Here is a 22473-nt window from a genome sequence, read left to right as displayed (position 1 = left end):
GACATGCCGTCAAAACGCTGCTATTTTCACCCAGATTGCAGGGCCTCTTTGTTTGGCCTTCCTAGGGATGCTGGACTTAGGGAGCAATGGTTAATATTTTTTTTTTTTAACTCAGTTCCTGAAAATTATAATTAAGCTGCACATTTTATGGAGGACTGCTTCCTCAACCTACGGGAGTTCAATGCTGGATTTGCCCAAAAGCTTGTCCTCAAAGATGGAGCAGTTCAAACTATAAAAACAGAAGCTATTGTTTATGGGCCACAATCTGTATGTATGTTTTATTCTTTGTTGATGTGTTTTTCAGTAATAGTTTCTATTGTTAATTTTATGTTGTAGTACGGATAAAATCTGGGTCTGACTCAGGCAAAAAAATTGATAACGCAATATTGACACTGTTGTTTAGAATACACAGAGTGCGCCTGCAACTTCCCGTTATGGTAACCAGCGTGTGACGTTTCCAGACAACGTGCACTAGGCGGTTAGCGAATCACAACACACTGGGCCAGCTAACCAATCTGAGCCCACTGCGAATTTCTGAGCAAGGAACCAGGAAGTCAACTGTTTTAGAAGGACAAAAGAGCGGTGTAGAATAAAGGTAAGATATGTGAAAAATAATGTGATTTTTTTAAAAACAAAGCATGAACATGTTACAGTGCACCCTATAAACACAATCAAGGCTTCGAAAAAAGCCGGCAGACCACCCCTTTAATTGAAGAATCACCTATCTGCTTCATCACATGCATTTTATCAACAGTACATTACTATGGTCTAACACTGTTATGGGATCTAAGATGCTAAATGCATTAAAGTTTATTTATATAAAAAATGAAAACACTGGTATAAAACTTGTATGTTTAGTTTCAAACTTACCGAACCATATTAGATGTAATCACTGCTTACATAATCTGAATACCATATGAGGCACTGAGATTAATAATATATGTATGCCATTTGTGCACCTCAAGTCAATATCAAAGACACACACACACCTTGCTTCTCTCATTCTCTGATCTCTGCAGTCTATTTCTGAAGTTCTCATCAGCCTCCGGGGTTTGGGCGTCATGTCTTCTCAAAGCCTTTGAGGACAAAGTGTACAGCAGACATGGAAAAAAAGATTAGCAGCCTTTCTGTTAACCTCCCCTACTCCACTAACTAGCACTATAACAGATGGATGGATGGAAGGATAGATGGCTTTTCTTAATCCCTGGGAGGAAATTGAGCACTTGTGTTTTTCTGCCAGTACAATGTGGTTTAACTATAGTACATTATTTATTGACTCAATTTGTCTTTTTGTATCAAACAGGTTTGTAAATGTACTGGCATTTTCAGCACTACTTGGGTTTTACCTCTAGCACGCATTTAGGTATTTGTCAAATAAACACACATATACTTGTATATTCATTTAGTAAGAAAGCATCTACAAAGAATATAAGTGTAATGTGCACATGAAAGTAAAATGTATTAAGTAATAAAAGGCAAATAAAGGTTTTTGTTTATTATTGGGCAGGCTTTTTGAATATGCAAGCATATAATATAATAAAATACTTTCAATATAATACAACTTTTAACAATTCCTAATAAACAAATAAATAAATAAAAAATAATAAGTGAGTGGAGGTCTTGTGCAAAACCCATCACCATAATGCTATATTCTGTTCTCTAGATATGGTTTACGTTTTCTCCTTCAATATAAGTCTGCTAGGGTTTTTTCACTCATTTCGTTGTCCATTAAGCAAAAAATAATAATAAAAATATCACAATTCTGATTGTGTAGAAAAGTAATGCAAAAACATCTCCTCAACCTCGTTCATGTCTACAGCACAAAAAGCGTAAACGCCACTAAAATTAAACTGCTTTTACTGTATATTGACTGGCACCAATTAAAGCCACAGTGTTTGTTCCAAAACCATAACCCTTAGTATAAGCAGTTGTAATTATAATGCTTGCCTTAGAAAGCACCACTTATTAGTATTCAGTAGACCACTGATTGCATTTATATGTAATGTTCTAGCTGAGATTGAAAAACAGCCGGGCAAACTTATACTGGAGTACATTTAATTCACTTTTTCAAATTTTAAAGTAAAACCCTTTAAGTTGTAATGGTAACTGACATATATTATGTGCCACATGTCATTACCATTTAATGTGAAAACCCAGCATGTGTGATTCCAGCATGCATATGGAGCACAAAATGAATTTGCTGGATGTGTTTTTGTAAGGAACAACTGTAATGCTATTTATCATCAGAATGACAATTTATAAGTGAGATGCATAATTATAGAAGAGGAAACATAATTAATATGATTCATTTTATCATAGAAAGACCACAACTCAAATAATATCACATTAAATCATTGTCTTCATGTTAGGTATATGTTTTGAGGAAGCATTCCATAGTCTAAAATCACTTTGTGCAATGCTGCAGTGACATCATTCACTGCTCTAACAGCGGTCTTGATTATATGGGTGTGTAAAAGAGCGGCACAATGTTTTTCTTAACAGCTCTTTGGTGACTAAGTGTTTGTTTATCTGTCCTGATTTGCTTGTCTTGTTTGTTTCTCGTAATTTCCCAACAAATGCATTATTTCTCTAGGCCTAAGGCACACTGCCTTTTCATTAGCAAACTGCAATGGAGAGAAGATGCAAATTAGGCTCCATTCATCAGTCACCTCTCAGATAAATGGGGCAATTTTTAATGGATGGCAAACACAGGCAGATACTGCCCCCTGCTGGTAGGATCACAGCATGAACTTGCTCTAAAGTTTATGTCAGATCATTGGTTTTAACAATGATTTTCCCCTGATAACACATTAAGCTGAAATGCAGAGACAAATGACAGCAAGTGAGTGTCGTGACAAAAATCCATTATATATATATATATATATATACACACACACACACTAAACTAAAACCTTCTATCTAAATTATCTAAACTTTAAATAACATGTCAACTGTATTTTGACATAATTCCTCATGAAACGAAAAACAGTGCTTTACTCCACTAAAAGCATTGTGCTGGGTTTACAAAACAAATTATGCTGAAATGGGGTGGGGGGCTACAATGATCAATGTCCTTAATAAATAAACAGTTTGGTGAACATTCACACATTAATATTATCAACAGTTTTGGAATAATAGTGTCTATTTCTGATTTATCTTTATTACCTTACTATGGAACAAGCTTTTGATCACCCAACAAGAATCATGTGGATGGTCATATACACACGTGGTCAGAATTGTTGGTACCCTTGATAAATATGATCAGAGGAGGCTGTGAAAATAAATCTGCCTTGTTAATCCTTTTTATCTATTATTTAAAAAAATTCACAAAAATCTAACCTTTCATTGGAGAATAAGAATTTAAAATGGGGGGAAATACCATTATTAAATAAATGTTTTTCTCTAATACACACTGGCCACAATTAACGGCACCCTTTTATTCAATGCTTTTTGAAACCTCCATTTGCCAGTTTAACAGCTCTAAATGTTCTCCTATAATGCCTGATGAGGTTAGAGAACACCCGACAAGAGATCAGAGACCATTCCTTCATCCAGAATCACTCCAGTTCCTTCAGATTCCCAGATCCATGACGGTGCTTCTCCTCTTTAGTTCACCCCACTCATTTTCTACAGGGTGCAGGTCAGGGAACTGAAATGGCCATAGCAGAAGCTTGGTTTTGTGCCCAGTGACCCATTTTTGTATTGTTTTTAAGGTTTGTTTTTGGATTATTGTCCGGTTGGAAGATCCAAACATGGCCCATTATAAGATTTCTAACAGAGTCAGTCACTTTTTAATTGTTTTATCTGTTGGTATTTGAAAGATTAAGTGATGCCATGTGTCTAAACAAGATGTCCAGGACCTCCAGCAGAAATATAGGCCCACAACATTAAAAATACAGCAGTATATTTCATTGTACACATGGGGTACTTTTTATCCCTGTGTTCACCAAACCCATCTTGAGTGTTTGCTGCTAAAAATCTACATTTTGTGTTACATCTGACCATAGAAGCCAGTCCCATTTGAAGTTTCAGTCGTGTCTAATAACTGAATATGCTGGAGATTGTTTTTTGGTGAAAGCATTTCTTTTCTTGATTTTTTTCTTGAAGCCCTCCCAAACAACATGTGGTGATGTACAGTAGGGCAAAAAAGTATTTAGTCAGCCACCAATTGTGCAAGTTCTCCCACTTAAAAAAATGAGAGAGGCCTGTAATTTTCATCATAGGTCTACCTCAACTATGAGAGACAAAATGAGGGGAAAAAAATCCAGAAAATCACATTGTAGGATTTTTAAAGAATTAATTGGTAAATTCCTCTGTAAAATAAGTATTTGGTCACCTACAAACAAGCAAGATTTCTGGCTCTCACAGACCTGTAACTTCTTCTTTAAGAGGCTCCTCTGTCCTCCACTCGTTACCTGTATTAATGGCATCTGTTTGAACTCGTTATCAGTATAAAAGACACCTGTCCACAACCTCAAACAGTCCAACTCCTAACTCCACCATGGCCAAGACCAAAGAGCTGTCAAAGGACACCAGAAACAAAATTGTAGACCTGCACCAGGCTGGGAAGACTGAATCTGCAATAGGTAAGCAGCTTGGTGTGAAGAAATCAACTGTGGGAGCAATTATTAGAAAAATGGAAGACATACAAGACCACTGATAATCTCCCTCGAACTGGGGCTCCACACAAGATCTCACCCCGTGGGGTCAAAATGATCACAAGAACTGTGAGCAAAAATCCCAGAACCACACGGGGGGACCTAGTGAATGACCTGCAGAGAGCTGGGACCAAAGTAACAAAGGCCTCAAATCCTGCAGTGCCAGACGTGTCCCCCTGCTTAAGCCAGTACATGTCCGGGCCCGTCTGAAGTTTGCTAGAGAGCATTTGGATGATCCAGAAGAGGATTGGGAGAATGTCATATGGTCAGATGAAACCAAAATAGAACTTTTTGGTAAAAACTCAACTTGTCGTGTTTGGAGGAGAAAGAATTCTGAGTTGCATCCAAAGAACACCATACCTACTGTGAAGCATGGGGGTGGAAACATCATGCTTTTGGGCTGTTTTTCTGCAAAGGGACCAGGACGACTGATCCGTGTAAACGAAAGAATGAATGGGGCCATGTATCGTGAGATTTTGAGTGAAAACCTCCTTCCATCAGCAAGGGCATTGAAGATGAAACGTGTCTGGGTCTTTCAGCATGACAATGATCCCAAACACACCGCCCGGGCAACGAAGGAGTGGCTTCGTAAGAAGCATTTCAAGGTCCTGGACTGGCCTAGCCAGTCTCCAGATCTCAACCCCATCAAAAATCTTTGGAGGGAGTTGAAAGTCCGTGTTGTCCAGCAACAGCCCCAAAAATTACTGCTCTAGAGGAGATCTGCATGGAGGAATGGGCCAAAATACCAGCAACAGTGTGTGAAAACCTTGTGAAGACTTACAGAAAACGTTTGACCTCTGTCCTTGCCAACAAAGGGTATATAACAAAGTATTGAGATGAAGTTTTGTTATTGACCAAATACTTATTTTCCACCATAATTTGCAAAAAAATTATTTAAAAATCCTACAATGTGATTTTCTGGATTTTTTTTTCTCATAGTTGAGGTATACCTATGATGAAAATTACAGGCCTCTCTCATCTTTTTAAGTGGGAGAACTTGCACAATTGGTGGCTGACTAAATACTTTTTTGCCCCACTGTAGGTGCTGTTTGATAATTTTTTTTTTAAGGTTTTCTGACCCCGAAACTCAACCTTTTTCTGCAATTCTCCAGCGGTGATCCTTGAAGAGTCTTTGGCCACTCAAACTCTCCTTCTCACCGTGCATTAGGACGATATAGACATGTCCTCTTCCAGGCAGATTCATAACATTTTCTGTTGATTGGAACTTCTTAATTATTGTCCTGATGGTGGAAATGGGAATCTGCACTGCTCTAGATCTTTTCTTCAAGCCACTTTCTAATTTGTGAAGCTCAATTATCTTTTGCTGCACATCAGAAATATGTTCTTTGGTTTTTCTTATTGTGATGGATGATTAATTTGGAATTTGGCCTTTGTTTTCCCTCCTATTTATATTTCTGTGAAACAGGAAGCCATGGCTGGATAATTTCATGTTCATAATCACCCTGGAGTGCTCAAAATTGTGAATATGAATGGGAATATTTTTCATATATATTTTACTCCTAAGAATTTCTAGGGGTCTCTCTCACCTTTTTGGACTCCGCTCTCACAGGACCTATCATATTTGTTGGGTACCGAGATATGTTTGACTCTGCACCATTTTTTCATGAATGACTTTTGGGACTTCACCTTGTCCGTCCAACAAAGATGTTTACTGTTAGCTGCTCTCACAGCAGCAAAATAAAATTGCTAGTCAACTGTTGGAATCCTCCTCACACAATGGACAGACGGACCTAGACTGTGTATTTGTTGGACATTTTCTTGATGGAACTCTCAAATTCTCGTATACATGGATCTAATGTGAATACTGTAAATGTATGGCATTCAGCTTTTAATGTTGTGTCATCTTTTCTAAAATCCTTGTAAAAAAATTATACAAAGATAAAATAATCTAATTTTATATTTATTTATCTATTAATATTTATTTTTATTATTATTATTATTTATTTATTTATTTTATTTTATTTATTTTAAGTCTACCAGGGGGTGGGATGGGTTGGGGTGGGTTCTAAATTTGCACAGCTGCTTTGTTTTATACTATGGTTCCCAGAAGAAAATCCAATAAACAGTTGTTAACAACAAAAAAAAAAGAATTTCTAGGAGTACCAGTAATTGTGTCCAACATGTATTTGAGAAGAAAAAAAAATTTCAATGATATTTCCCCCCCATTTTAAATTCTTATTCTCCAATGAAAGCTTAGATATTTGTGATTTTTTTTAAATAAAAGATCAAAAGGATTAACAATGCACATTTATTTTCACAAGCTTCTTTGATCATATTTACCAAGGGTACCAACAATTCTGGCCACGTGTGTATTAATGTATTTGGGTTTCCTACATCAGAAACTTGCTGATCAAGTTCTTGGCTTCATTAAATGGTCGTTTTGGACTGGGGAGGAACTGTGAGTTTTGAAGTTACAGTATATAGGTGTATCTCAAAAAATTAGAATACCGCAAGTGTTCTTCTTTTTTGTAACTTATTTCAAAAAGTGAAACTTTCATGTATTGTAGATTCATTACATGTAAAGTAAAACACTTCAAAAGTGTTTTTGGTTTGATTTTGATGATTAGAGCTTACAGCTCATGAAAGTAAAAAAATCCAGTATCTCAAAATATTAGATTATTTCCTAAGATCAATCAAAAAAAAAAAGGATCTGCCAAACAGAAAAGTTCAGGTTCTTTAAAGTATGTTCATTTCTGCACTCAATACTTGGTCTGGGCTCCTTTAGCACAAATGACAGCATCAGTGAGGTGTGGCATGGAAGCGATCAGCCTGTGGCACTGCTGAGGCACTATTGAGCCTTCAGCTCGTCTGTATTGTTGGATCGACTGTTTCTCATCTTTCTCTTGAAAATATTCCATAGATTCCATATGGGGTTCAGGTCAGGCATGTTGGCTGGTCAATCAAGCACAGTAATATCATGGTCAGCAAACCACTTGGAAGTGGTTTTGGCACTGTGGGCAGGTGCTAAAGTCCTGCTGGAAACAGAAATCAGCATCTCCATAAAGCTTGTCAGCAAATGGAAGAATAAAGTGCTCCAAAATCTCCTGGTAGACGGCTGCATTGACTTTGGACTTGATAAAACACAATGGACCAACACCAGCAGATGTCACGGCACCCTAAATCATCACTGACTTTGAAAACTTCACACTGGACTTCAAGCAGCTTGGATTATGTGCCTTTCCAGTCTTCCTCCAGACTCCAGACCTTGATTTCCAAATGAAATGCTAAATTTTCTTTTATCTGAAAAGAGGACTTTGGACCACTGAGCAACAGTCCAATTCTTTTTAGATGCTTTTGATGTCGTTTCTGTTTCAGAAGTGGCTTGGTAGCCCTTTTCCTGAAGACGTCTGAGCATGGTGACTCTTGATGCACTGACTCCAGCTTCAGAGCTTCAAGCTCTCCCAAGTGTTTGAATCGACTTTGCTTGACAATATTTTCAAGATTGTGGTCATCCCGGTTGCTTGTGGACCTTTTCCTACCCAATTTCTTCCTTCCAGTCAACTTTTGGTCACTCAGTGAACAGCCACCCCTTTCGGTAATGACCTTCTGTGACTTACCCCCTTTGTGGAGGGTGTCAATGATCATCTTCTGGACCACTGCCAAGTCAGCAGTCTTCCCCATTATTGTGGTTTCAAAGAACAAGAGATACCCAGAATTTATACTGTAGGGATGATCATTTAATGAAACTCAAATGTAAATATTGTAATATTTTGAGATTCTGGATTTTTGACTTTAATGAGCTGTAAGCTCTAATCACCAAAATTAAAACAAAACAACTTTTCAAGTGTTTTACTTTACATGTAATGAATCTAGAATATAAGTTTCACTTTTTGAAATAAGTTAATAAACTTTTTCACGATATTCATTTTTTTTTTAGATGCACCTGTATTTACAAGGTACATTAACCACTTTCAACTCAGAATTTTAAGGAAAATTTGATCTGTAATGACATGATCCCTTTAAAATATTAGCAAATAAATAACAATTTGCAGTTTGCATTAGTTTAATATTCTACCTCCTGCAGTTCACCAGACATGCTTTTTGGCTTCTCTCTGTGATGTCTTTCAGAAAGCACCTGTTGCCCCGAGCGCATCTCATCCTCGATCTCCTGTAGACGTCTCTCCACCCGTAATGAAACCTAAGACACATCACACAAAATTGACTCAAAGTGCTGTTGGACCTTCATTAAGCCCCGCTCAGCTGGAGCAAGGTGCTATTATTCTGCATGTCATGTTCTGTACAACAGGTCTCTTTAGAAACTTTATTCTACTTACAGCAAGACAGAAGAGAGTAGAGGTCGACCGATAGTGGATTTTACCGATACCGATAGCTAGGTTGGACCACACTGGCCGATACCGATTAATCAGCCGATAGTTTTCAAAATGGATACTGAAAGAGAGCTAGTGCTTTACTATTAAAAAAAAAGCAGCAACAGTACTGAACCATACTTTGTAAATGAATAAAAATATTAATAGTATTTACTATACTGATCATTAAAGTTATTTCATAGTTTGCTAATGTTAAAAGAGGAAACTTTAAAATTTAAAAATGTAGCCTATTAGTAGCTAATAGTGAATGTTGAAATGAAAACACTCTAACAAGAAACAATACTTCTACAGTTTTCATTAATTCTACGAATGGACTCTTATTGTTAAGTGTTACCATTTAATTTCAACAATCACGCTTAAAGATGGCCATCTTTAAATATCTACACAAGGCCATAGCATTAAAATTACATACATATGGATATTGTATGTGTACTCACACACTTTATTTGCTTCTATTTTTTAACACTTGATAATATCTAATCAAAAAATTAAATAAAAGTTAGTCACACACCGGGCAAAAGCGCAGCGCTGCGTCTAGGAGAACTCAGAGGTATCACACACACACACCAGACGCTTTGCTTTCAAATCAAGTGGCGGTCTAAAACAATTTATTTAATCACCAAATGGACATAAGTTTGCTTCAAGAATGTACAATGTGGCATAAATGAGTTTGAAGCTCGGTGTTTAAAAAAAACAGAGCAAGCGGAAAGAGAACGCGCGATCTGTATTACAGCTCTCTATATGAAGCATACAGACTTTATTAGAGCCACAGAAAGACAAACATTTTGCTGAAAAATGCACAATACATAATTTATAGCCTAGGGTGAAGTCATTATACATTCACAACGATTTGGGACAAATATAATGTAATTTAATAGAAAACTATGTGAATGGCACTCTGTTCCGCGGTAGGCTTTTCTGTCAGCTGTATTTAAATGAGAGTCTGGAGTTTCCCGCTCTGTGCAGCGCGCAGTGTCACGTGTCAAAATAAACAACACGTGCTGTCAGTGATTTCCGCCTCTAGAGGCCGCTCTCGTACTGTATAATGCCAGCGGACCCTTCTCAGCCACTCCAGCAATGGTTGCAAACAGGAAAACTATCGGCATGGATTTTTGCCGATACCCGATAGTTGTGGCAATCAACTATCGGTGCCGATTAATCGGCAAAACCGATGAATCGGTCGACCTCTAGAAGAGAGGTCCTAATTTAAGCCCAGCATAACAATTGGATTATGACAGGAAGCAAGAAAACTGGTCACAGGCAGCAAATAGCTAAATTAAATAAAATTGAACACAACGTGCTATGTAACATTAGCAGCACTTACAGGTTCTTCTATCTGTGATGCCTTTATGTGGCCTGCAAAATTCTCCAATGTCGTCTTGGTTTCTATGTCAGTCCTTTTGAGGGGCAGAAAGCACAAAACAGTGTGTATGTGTGCATTTTCACAATACTAAGTATTTATTAAATACTAAAGTATTTATTATCAGCAATAAACAAGATGCTTTTGGACAGGTTGAAACATTAAAGTACTTGTCTCTTCTTCTGATCTCTCTATCAATGTCATCGCCCATCCGAAGCTGATCACTCTTCAGGTCTCTGAGGGATTGATGCAATGAGTGAATCTGAGAAACACAGGGAATTAGATTTTAATGTAAGTGGTGTTTGCTTGTGCTGGGGTGTTGTGGGTGCTTGCCATAGTTTTGCCATGCTATGGAGTTTCTAAATAGTTTTGAGTAACTGGTAGAACATTATTTTTGAGGTTGCTCAGGTGCTCTGGTTGGTTGCTAAGGCATTGCTAGCTGTGTAAAGATGTGGCTGCTAGCCAGACGCTGGAGTTTTCCAGAGTAACAATCTTTATTAACAATAAACCAAACATGAAGGAGTGTGCTAGAGTATTCACACAAACCACAAAATGTGTCAGTGATGACCGAACAATACAAAGGAAAACACAGGGCTATACATACATAAGGGCAAAGCAAGCTATACAACAAACAATATGAAAAACAGGTGATAATCATGAGTAACTATAAAAACAAATGAGCATTTCAGTTTTTTTTTTTAACCTTTAAAACCCACCTTGATTAAACATCCGACATTGTTACAGGGCTACTTAGCAAATTTAAAAATAATTTACCCTGATAAGGAACACATTTAATTCATCTCATGTTATGATTTGAGCACAATTTGGAACCTATACAAATTAATAAATTTATATTTAATTATATTTATGTATTGTATATCTAAATATTAAAACAATTAAAATAAATGAAACTAGGAAAAAAAATACTGAATAACTAAAGACTAAGCCTACAGAACAAATCACAGAGTGAAAATGAAAACTACATTTATTATAGTTACTAGAGTACAAATATGACAACTCTTTTGAATTACAAATCACAGCATGAACTGTAATCCATATAGAATACACACACAATAAAAAAGGCAGAAGTGATGTGTGGTGATTAAGTTATCATGCAGACATATCAAGAAGTCATCAGCCAAGCTGTCAAAAAATATTGTATCAGATGAAGCCTTTTGTGGACTGTGGAAAAAGGTCAACATTCACTCCCAGACACTGTTACCATGGCATGGATCTTGTGTGACTGAAGAATTAAACCAGACATTTAGGCTGGTCGGTAATACAGTACATATTGTGCAACACTGAAATGTGGCAACCAGTATAATTTCTGCTATAAAGTTTATATCAGCAGGGTGTTTTTAAAAATCAGATACCAAGCAACGGATTCTATTGTGTACTCAATTGTGTATTTTAGTGGAAACTATTTAGTTTTGAAATGTTCATGACAGGTGTCTGCAGCTGCAACTTGCCACAATGACTATAGAATTCAACTTATGTATGTTCATATTGCATGTGTATTTACAGAAGCCTGTCTTATATTGTAAATTTAGTCATGACTAAACATGTTTTTAGACTGATCCAGCAGAAGTGTATGACCATAACCCATTTAGTCAAGACTACAATATACAGCATAAACTTGACTGTCTTACTGCTTTTATATAACTACATATTAAATACATACATTTTATTAAAATGCTATTCTAATAAGCAAATTATTGTGCTAGAAGATATCTAATGCTAAAGTCCCTAATGTAACAAAGCGATGCTATGCAACATTAGCCCCTTTCCCACCGCTTTAGTTCCAGAACTAAAAGTACAGTACTAAAGTACTGGGACGATTTTGCGCGAACTATTTCCCAGTTACCATTTAAAGGGTTGCATTCGTACCGACAGTGGGTACTAAGAAGTGTCGTAAGCCGGTCGACAGCGACGTCATTTGTGTGCGGCGTTCAACAACGAAAACAAAGAAGAACACAATAATGGACATGGAATGTCGACGTAACTTCGTCAAGCGATTGAAAGATCGGAAATGGGAGCAACATCTATGGGAGCTGCTCTGAGCTTTGTACCTAACAATGCCTTTCAGGTGTAACTATACACACAACACAGCACATCCTCAATTATGTACTTTTATAAAATGGTTCCTACATTAAAAATTATTATAAAATACAAAAAAAAAAATTTTGTTTTACAATGTTACACCTTGACAGTTATTAATAAATTAAACACTTGCAGGACAACAGTGCATATAATAATAAACATCTCTGATTGGACAGCTACAAACATGGCTTAGACAACCATATATAATTAACTAGTATTTACTATACGTATTTCCATAACTTTTTAAGATCTTAATTTCCATGACATTTTTAGGGCTGGATATAAAGCAATAAGCCCCAAGAAGCCATGGTTATAATCACGAAACTAAAATTCCATGACCAAAAGAACCTGTCCTGGTATCTTTTTTTTTTTCATCAAAAAGTAGCCTATATGAAATAAAAAATAAATGAAATGAGAAAGTTTGAGTCATTTGAGTAGTATTTAAGCAGGTTATTAAAAAAATATGCGTGACTACACTATACAATGCATTACACAATTTTGGGTTGAATAACATGCCATCTCGCTGGGTCTCCAGGGCAACACAAACCCTATCCAGCAATTCAAACAAATCTGGGTCTCAGGTGCAGTCATACCTGCTCTTCAGCTTGAGCGAAGTCTCTGAAACGCACAGCGACAGATCTAGACCGTCTTCTGTTACCTGTGCCTGCACTGCCATAATCCCTAAGAGGTGACGTGGGGAGGTAGCGCCTCCTATCTACAGGGCAAGAGACAGAGATCTGGAACTTACGTACTGCTTACAGATATTGTCTGTGTCTTATTTTGAAGGATAGGCAATGCATTTGTTGGCCACATAAGTCATGTCAAGACAAGTCACCTTTACTTCTATAGCACTCTATATAATACTGTGTCAAAGCTGCTTTACCATAAACATCAGAATTCATTTTGGAAAATTAACTATGGAGACAGATTCTGCTGTTAAGGACAATAGTGTCATTATTTAGCTCGAGTCAGTTCAATGCTGATTCTATTCAGTTCAACACCAGTGTCAATCTCGCAAGATGCAATTCAGGTGTAAAGTAGCCGACTTTAGTGCCATCATTCCGCTTAATTCAGTTCAAATTTTCTCATTCGATGGTTCAGTCAGTGCAGTCAAAAATGACACTGAAGGTGTCTTATTTCAGAAAAGTAACTATTATCAAATTTACTGATATTCCTCATGAGCTGTAAATTATTGTAATTTCTTTCTTTGGAATGTAATGGTCACTTTTCTGAAATGAGGCAGATGCAGTGATTTATGCGGTTGACAAATGCAAACTCAGGAGGGAGTTTAAAATGAGATAGGAGTTTTCTCGTAAAAGAAGAAAGTGAAATGTGATTTTGTGTAAAATGTCTTTTAAAAAGTACTTTTAGCAGGAAGAGTAAAGAATATATTCTACATAATGTACAAGCATTAACTATTACAAATAATAACTTGTACAAATAATAAATGTATTGACAAGCTTCCACTACTTTAATCAAGCAAGCAATAGCTTGTTCAGTACCTGTGGCGCTGCCATCTTCCAGATCACTGGTGTGCAGTGTGGAGAGGGAGGTGCTCCACCCACCAGTGGACCTCCTCAGCTGCTGTGCCTGCAGATGCTGGATGGACTCTTCTAAGCTCTCCCTCAGCTAATACACATGGCATGCTCTCAAAACAACACCCTTATCTGAAATCAGAGACAATCCCATACCATTTTGTGCACCAATACTCACTGTCGCCATGGCTTCAGCTTGGTCATCTGTGTGTTCCTTATACTGTCCCAACATCCGATCTACTTTGTTTAGATTTCGGCTTGTATCCTGCACAAAAGCACAAGCTTGCATGTTAAAAGACCCCAGCGATCCCTGTTATACACAGCAGAACCGGCATTAACGTGCAATGAATAAAACAGCTTACTTGTAGAGTGTTTGCTAAAGTGTCAATTTTGTCTGATATGTCTGATACACGAGTGTCCCTGGGAAACCCGCTGTCAGGCCTCGTTCGGCGCTTTCTGACCCGTGATCGATGCCCCGTGGGTCTGTCATAGGTGTCAGATTCACTGGAGGAGTCCATGCTGACATGAGCCAAAGGATGAAAATAAGAAACGGCACTAATCTGAAATCAGAAACCAACTTCACCAATCCTGACACATGCATTATCTGTTTACCTAACGTTAGCTGATAGACGTGTGTAATTACAACTGGCGAGAAAGTATTCCGCTTAATTAATGTTTAAGGCTGATTATCACTGGTCTAGTTACTGAAATTTTATGTAACGTATGTAAACACTTGACTGGGCAGTTTACGTTAAAGTATCAAGCTAGTTAGCTTCGTGCTTACAGATTTTCTTTGTTAAAAAGCCGTATCTGTATGTAACGTTATAATATATTACCAAATCAGAAAATTGCAGAACTACAAAAAACGTACATAAAACTACCCCTACCCGTGTAGCCAGCAGTTTGACGGTTATCTTGTGTGATCAATGTAAGGCACCGCCATCCTCTGCTATGGCAACTTAAACTGACCGCCTAACAGGAAACCAACAAACGCTATGAATCATGGGAGTTGTAGTTTTGACACTCGCGCCGCACCTGTTACGTTTCAGGACAACTCCTTTAAATATTATGTTTTGTTATATAAAAAACAGTGATGCTGGAATGATTCCAACGAAGAAAAAAACAACAACAACAAAAATATTTAGATTTTAATTTAATAAAATATTTTTGGCTGCTGGCACCACACACACACACAAATCATGTGTGTGTGTGTGTGTGTGTGTGTGTGTGTGTGTGTATATATATATATATTTATATATATATATATATATATATATATATATATGTATGTATGTATATATATATATATATATATATATATATATATATATATATATATATATATGTATGTATGTATTTGTTTTATTTTATTTATTTTTTCGTGATAAGACTGATCAACGCAATTATTAGTAAAAGAGAGCCGAATGAGAGATGTTGCTTACAACTATTCAGTTCCCATAGAAACCGCAAGGGCGCATCAGCCGTCCGCCTCACTCACAGCCTCTCTCGCTCTCACTGACTCTCATACTCAATCAAGTTTGAGCTTTTAAAGTGCTCGTCAATGTTTGTGTCACTATTTAATGGTCCAAAACCGAGTGAAGAGACTGCAGTTTTCCAGCGGAAGAAAATAAATTTATTCTTTATATCATGGCGACAAATGTGCTGTTGATGTTGATATTGTCAATTGTGTGTGTGATGGGATATACGAATTCATGCCCTCATAACTGCGAGTGTTCTCAATGGAAAGCCTTCGCCGTTTCATGCACGGGCATAGATGTTATTCCAACGTTTCCCCCAATGACAGAATTCTTGTAAGTATTCATTCTTTTTTTTTTTTTTTTCTTGTAGGCTACTTCTTCTTTTTTCGTGTTTGTTTTGTTTTGTTTCGTGTTTGTGTGCTTGTATTATGCCTTTATGAACATTTTGGCAGTTTAGAGAATTATCTGAACAACATTCACAAATCTAATACACTTAAGTGAGAACCACAGATTATTACCACAGAGTGTTATTTCAATTTAACCAAAAACAATAGTGAACAATTTATTAATTGGCACAGTAGGCCTATACATATATAACATGCATGAACAATTAGCAATTCTAACATTTATAGCAATTATAACACTTATAACACACACTTAGGCCTGTGCTGTGTTAGGTTAACATTAAAAAGAAATCTCATGACATTTCATGTATAGATAGATAGATTTCTACCATGAACATATAGTACAGCACATTAAAACAAGACATTCAGTCATGGATATTAATTAGCCAAACAAACCCTAAAGGCTATGCATGTAATTTTATTATTTATTATTAAATTTTTAAAAAAGAAAGAAAGAAAGAAATCCGGCTTTTTTATATATTGCTGTACAAAGAATTGTGTTTTCTAAAAAGCAGTGTTGTCTTCAATGTTGGATTAAACCTAAGTGATGCTAATTTTGGTGTTTTTAACATTCTTGATAATACCCTTTGATCAGGCATTTTTACTAATTTATTTCTGTTCCAAGTATAGCGGGGTATCAAAATCGTATGTCTCTGAAAACACGCAGAATTGATACACTTCACCTTTAACTGTGGTAAAATCACACACATCATCTATCTCACTCCATAATGTACTTCATCTTTACATGGTAGGAAATTACTGCCGAGATCTAATTTTTTAAAAGGTCAACACTCACATTTACTGGTTAGGAGGACACTGGTGACCTCCTCTGTTCTGTTGACTAGTGCCTCATGCCATGCTCTAATCCACACACTCCGTGGGTTTGTTTAGCCATCCAGGAACATTCCTCCATGGCTCGTCTGTCCAGTCACGATCACATTATCTATTTTTCCTCCATCTCGCCTCGTCAGGCACCATCACATGAAATTACCACCAAATCAGTGCGCCAATTGAGGCTGCCGCCCAACTTTGGAGCGCAACATTCCTTCCTCCTCAGAGTGCTTGCCTGAAAGGAGGTGGACAGATAAATATAACTTTGAATACACTGCAGCCAAAAATAGACCAGATGGGACGAGTAACTCCTGATGGAGTTTTTGTTCCTTCGCCACTGTCGTGGCTTGCACAGCTGGGGCATAAAAGACAATTATACAAAAAATATTATTGCTATTACAACTGAGACTTTCAGATGAGAACATAAACCTGTAATATATGGGTCAAAACAAGATACATTTTTGTTGTTCCAGGATAGATTGATATGATGTTTGATAAGAATGTACTTGGTACTACTAATGGCACCAAAAGTCATAAAAATCTTTCAGTTCTTTTTTTTTTTTTTTACCTTCCTGTAACACCTTCATCAGTTGTGTTGGTATACCTTCCTCCAAACCGACTCATTTCCCTAGTTTGCTTTCATGGTTTTGTACCTTGAAAGACAGATTGAGCGACTGCTTTTCTTAAAGACTGAGGTTGGCACACATGTGTCCACTGTAATGTGGTGCAATTATTTGGATTGAGGTTGAGGCGAGCCAACCAGGATTGCGGTGTAAAGTAACGGTCTGTTCACTGTCATTGAGTTTGTTTAATTTATCAGGGTGGTCTTTTCCTCTTTGTGTCTGTCTACCTGTTCCAGCTTTGGGCTGTGAATCAGCCCATTGTTTAAACACCCATCAGTGGCCATTTTTGGCAAGTGAAAATTGGACCATATAGCAGTTTCTTTATATGCTTTTATAAACAACAACAACTTGACAACATTATTAATTATGTTTTCTTTGCCATTTAGAGTTGTAGCTGTAGTCTGTGTAAACACGTTATAGAGGCAACATTTTCCTTTATATAGCAAAAACAGGTGAGATATTTGTTTGATTTGGCCACGATTAAATCCACACGATTTTGTTTAGACTTACCACTTCAAAGAACTGCTCCATTCACTCAAGGAGAAAACAGGCAGTAACCAGAATCACACTTTAATTGCCTCAAGACCTCTGTAAAGCACTATCCAGGCCCTTTTTTTCCAGAATTGAAGTCTTGCAGACTTACATTCTTCGGTTTTGGTCTCTTCATCTATTAAGTTTATTTTAGAACTATTATATATACCCTATTCCCAATTTGTAATGATAATTATTTGCTTAATGAAAATCTCTATGTGGCTTTAAAAGAATAGTTCACCTAAAATAAAAATGATCATCATACTCTCGTGCTGTGAAAGTGTACAGTATCTGGATGGACTCTGTCAAGCTCCAGTGGCATAAAATTAGTCCATATGACTTCTGTCTTAAGTTAAGTCTTATACCACACAAAAAGTTATGGTAATAAGATATTTTCAGGTAAATTTGGAATTATTAATATTCAGTTTAAGATTTTTGGTCAATATATACTGTATCTCCATTGTGTTATTTCATGGTTTTAAGGAATTTACTCTCCGCTTGTTAAATCTGAATTCACAGTTTCAAGAGCAGATTACAAAAGCATCAACATGCTGTGCTAATTTATACTGTGTGCTGTTGATCCTACTCATATGATCCTAGGCTATATCCATATCAAAATCTTCATTGGTCTGACTCAGATTAATTTTCTCTGAAATGTTGCTATCCAGGATCCCAGCGACTCATGTGTACATGAGTTTTTAAAAGCTTAGCTTATGAGCAATAAATAAATAGTGCTCATAAACAGCTATGGAAATTGTCACTTGAAATGGAGTGGAGACTTGGAACTGGAAACAGCATTCGTTATGTTTTTATTATGTTGTTATTTTTTTAAAGGTGGAAAATACAAAACAAATTACTGACAGTGGAAAGAAAAAAGGGAAGGTAAGAAGAAAAGAAAAATACAATTTATTTGAAGGCAGTGGAATATAAATTATGGTAAGAAAATTAATTGTCATAACCTGACAAGTTATAAGCTACATAAGTTATATTAAGTTATGTTATTAGCAGAGCTGGGTAGTAACTGATTACATGTAATCTGGATTACGTAATCAGATTCCAAAAATTAAGTACTTGTAATTAGAGTAAATTACATTTTAAAATACTCGTAATCAGACTACAGTTACTTTTTTATTGATTACATGATTACATATTATTCACACAATAGAAATAAATTAACCATTTATTGTTTCTCTCTAATTCCTAATTCCTATATTCCTATTTCTTTTCTAAAATAGTCTACTGCTTATATACACTCAGAAAGTCTTCCAGTTTTGTGGACATTCACACAGAGAACAGTTATTATTCAGGTGGCGACAGAGGATTTGAGCATTGGATTTACAAAAATCATTTCAGGTTTAAGAAGTGTTTCAACATTGCATCAACTACTGATGAACACATACATTTTTATTTGAATTATCACTCAGTAGGTTATTTAACCATGTATTATTATGTATTATTGAAAGGCTTTTGTCTTTCAAACTCATTAAAATGCACAAATTCTCATTATTTCTAATTTGCAGACATTCTCACTTTTTGTCATCTGAACCTCATTCACCTAATGTATTTACTTTAAAGGGGTGGTCAATCAGCAATTCTGTAAAAAACGATATCTCCCTTTGCATTGAACTTTGCAGTAACTTTGCAGATGGTTTTTTTTTTTTATGCTCAAACAGCAACATTACACACTAAAGTAAAAAAAAAAAGTGAAATCATAATCAATGACCCCTTTAAGTACCCCTGAGATTTTAAAATAAATATTTTAATAATTAAGTATCACATTTGCATGTTGACGGATCTCTGACATTGGTTAATGGTCATATGGCATGCATTTAATCTTTTTTAGTACGTGTATGATTTATTTTAATTTTACATTTTTATGATTTAATTAATTGTTAGCCTTTCATTAAACTCATAACCCCCCTCCAGTTCCTTTACGAACCCGTTTGGGAAACCTTGATGTAATATAATGTTTAATGCACTTCATGTTGTTAATTACAATTAAAGGAATATATTTTCTCACTCTTTGTATTTTTACATCATTATGGTAGGCCTACGTATTTTTACATCATTATGGTATAAGATTATCCTGTTTAAATCAATGTCATAAATGAGTTAGGTCAAAAGTAATCTAAAAGTAATCAAAAAGTAATCTGATTATATTACCTAAAATGTGTAATGTAATGGATTACGTTACTGATTACAATTTTTGTCATGTAATTTGGAATCAGTAACGGATTACAATTTGTAAGTAATCTACCCAGCACTGGTTTTCAGCTACGTAAGGTATGTTCCTTATGGGCTTATCATGATTTATGACAAAGAGGAATCAATTCTGAAAGTGTTGAAAAAGAGGACCAGGTTTGGAATCAATTTTATCATGTGCAGATGTGATTAATTTCTCCAGGTTTGAGTGTACTAATAATTGAATAGTTTTGATGTTTCCAATTAAAGATAATGTTTTTTGTTTGTTTGTTTGTTTTTTGCTATTGTCAGTAGGGTAATAAAACTGATTTGAGATGATCAAAAATCTTTAATGTAGACACATCTCCCAGTAGAGTTATTATGGGTCAGACTGGAATGCTGAGCCTGCTCATAACCTCCAACCAAAAGTGGTGAACAAGTGGACACAAGCAGAATGCAAGAAAGTACTTGGAGGCTGGACATTATGGACACTTACTGTTTTCATGTAACCCATTCGCTGAAGGTTGTACGTTGTGAAGTGTGTTCTATGGATAATTCTATATTGAATTATTTAAATTCTGGTATTGCAAGACATACCATAAATATTATTGCAAGTTAATATTTTGTTCTATATCTGGCATGAAATATTTGGAAGAAATGGAATATTTCATTATCCCATTGTTGAATTGGAGCAACTATGCTATTTTCTGTATATTTTGAGGATGTATTTATTTTTGATATTATTTTATTTGGTTTTTAAAAAATTCAATAGTTTGGTAGATGGGAGAATTACAGTTTTTAGAGTACCAGAACCAATAGTATCTTCTTGTATATAATGGTATATTTTGAAAATAAGTTTGATTTGTATATTGTACTTTGACTGAAGAACATCAAAGGTCATAAAAGGCCTTCATTGAGGTGGCCCAGGCTGGTTACTTCTCATGATTCCGACGTGGAGAAATAAAAAGTACAACTTAGATATTGTATTGAGTGGCAGTAATCATAGAGAAAAGATAATTGATATTTGAGTATGTTCATTTCTACCAATGATAAATTTGCCAATTAGAGATATGGGCAAACTGTTCCATCTTTTCAGTCTGTAGAGATTTTGGACTATTGTCTCTGTCGCAGTTATGCACTCACACTCACGTCACATTTTTGTGTGCCATGGTCACAAGAATTTATCGTTTCACACATTTTTAAGCATTGCGGTTTAAAACAAGTTATATGCACGCGCTGTCTGTGATACTGTTTCGGAGCAGTGCGCACGTGAATGCGCTGCTCATAGAGCGTCTGACTATTTTTGTTGCTTTATTGACCTTGAACAGTTAAATACACATACTAATATGTGTCCTCGTAAACACAGTCATTTAGGTCTTAAGTGAAAGGAAACTGAGAAAGAAAACGCATTAGAGTTGGATGTTCAGTCTTAAGGGGGAAGCTGTCTTGAATTCTTCCTGTTTGTCATTCATTTTAATCAAACAACACTGCGTTCCAAACGGGATATATCGCCCTCCGAAGGGCACTTCGGAGTGAAAACAATCATGGTCGCCATATTGAAGGGTTGTTCCAAACCGAAGTGCTCAAAACTAGCCATTTCAAAGGGCCCTTCGGAATGAAGCATTTCAAAGGGTACAACTGATGGACACTCCAGGCTCCCATGATCCTTTGCGCTGATTCCATGATGACGGCGCCTCTGTGTGGGCACGGGATGATGAAAACAGTTGTTTGGTCCCCTACACCCTTCAACCCTTCGAAGCTCTCACTCTTTGAAGGGATTAGGGCATAGGGATGAGCCCTTCGGAATGGAACGCAGGGCTTATCTTTGGTTTCTATGTTTCTATGGTTAATGTGATTTGACACACCTGTAACTAATTGTCCCTAGGGCTGAAAAAAATGTGATATGCGGTATTATCGCCATATATATATATATATATATATATATATATATATATATATATTTAACACATTCATTTTTTAGCGCAGATTAATCGTTTAATAAGGTTTGACCCCAACTTCTTCCCGTCATCGCAGCGCGGAAGGTTATCTATCATTGTGTGATGAGGGTACAGCACCAGTGTTGCCAGGGTAACGGCACAAGTGGGCTATTTTGAAAATACAGTCGCGGGAAAAAAAATTACAGAGCCGTGGGTTGCGGTTTTTTGGGCTACTTTTTTAATGTACTTTTCATGCATTTCTTTTTCAACACATTTACAGGTAAATCCTAGTATTTTAAATTTGCGATTAATCATGATTAATCACAGCCCATGACTGTGATTAACGCGATTAAAAAATGTAATCGATTGACAGCACTCATATATATATATATATATATATATATATATATATTTACTTATTTATTTATAATCTGTGTTTGTATGTGTTACGATGTAAGGAAGTCATATTCAGAAACTAATGAAACC

The 22473-nt window shown here is 36.2% G+C and overlaps 2 protein-coding genes across 17 annotated transcripts in view; one reads left to right on the top strand and one right to left on the bottom strand.

Annotated features, from left to right (window-relative positions):
• Positions 1–16942, bottom strand: part of LOC131527003 (centrosomal protein of 128 kDa) — a 73729-nt gene extending 56787 nt beyond the window's left edge. For 8 of the 16 annotated variants that reach the window (XR_009267580.1, XR_009267585.1, XR_009267590.1 and 5 more), the window contains exons 1-9: positions 14890–14998; positions 14365–14562; positions 14181–14267; positions 13970–14096; positions 13061–13182; positions 10538–10629; positions 10332–10404; positions 8695–8817; positions 990–1076 (exon numbers count right to left, since the gene is read on the bottom strand). Coding sequence is in view for 2 of the 16 variants with exons in the window: in XM_058755801.1 (XP_058611784.1) it covers positions 990–1076; positions 8695–8817; positions 10332–10404; positions 10538–10629; positions 13061–13182; positions 13970–14096; positions 14181–14267; positions 14365–14520 (867 nt within the window). In the remaining 14 variants the exon portion in view is untranslated. Of the gene's footprint in view, positions 1–989; positions 1077–8694; positions 8818–8953; positions 9328–10331; positions 10405–10537; positions 10630–13060; positions 13183–13969; positions 14097–14180; positions 14268–14364; positions 14563–14873; positions 15042–16680 lie in introns of those variants that run through there. The other 8 variants (XR_009267582.1, XR_009267581.1, XR_009267586.1 and 5 more) reach the window with 8 other exon arrangements.
• tshr (thyroid stimulating hormone receptor) overlaps positions 15365–22473 on the top strand; it is a 48648-nt gene continuing 41539 nt past the window's right edge. Inside the window, exon 1 of the mRNA XM_058755802.1 lies at positions 15365–15813. Within this exon, the coding sequence (XP_058611785.1) occupies positions 15650–15813 (164 nt within the window). The 5' untranslated portion in view covers positions 15365–15649. The remainder of the gene's footprint in view (positions 15814–22473) is intronic.

The sequence above is a fragment of the Onychostoma macrolepis genome, chromosome 20, assembly GCF_012432095.1.
Source record: "Onychostoma macrolepis isolate SWU-2019 chromosome 20, ASM1243209v1, whole genome shotgun sequence".
In the NCBI taxonomy this organism is placed as follows: Eukaryota; Metazoa; Chordata; class Actinopteri; order Cypriniformes; family Cyprinidae; genus Onychostoma; species Onychostoma macrolepis.
The sequence above is the reverse complement of the archived record's forward strand: the minus strand, read 5'-3'. Positions and strand labels throughout refer to the sequence as shown.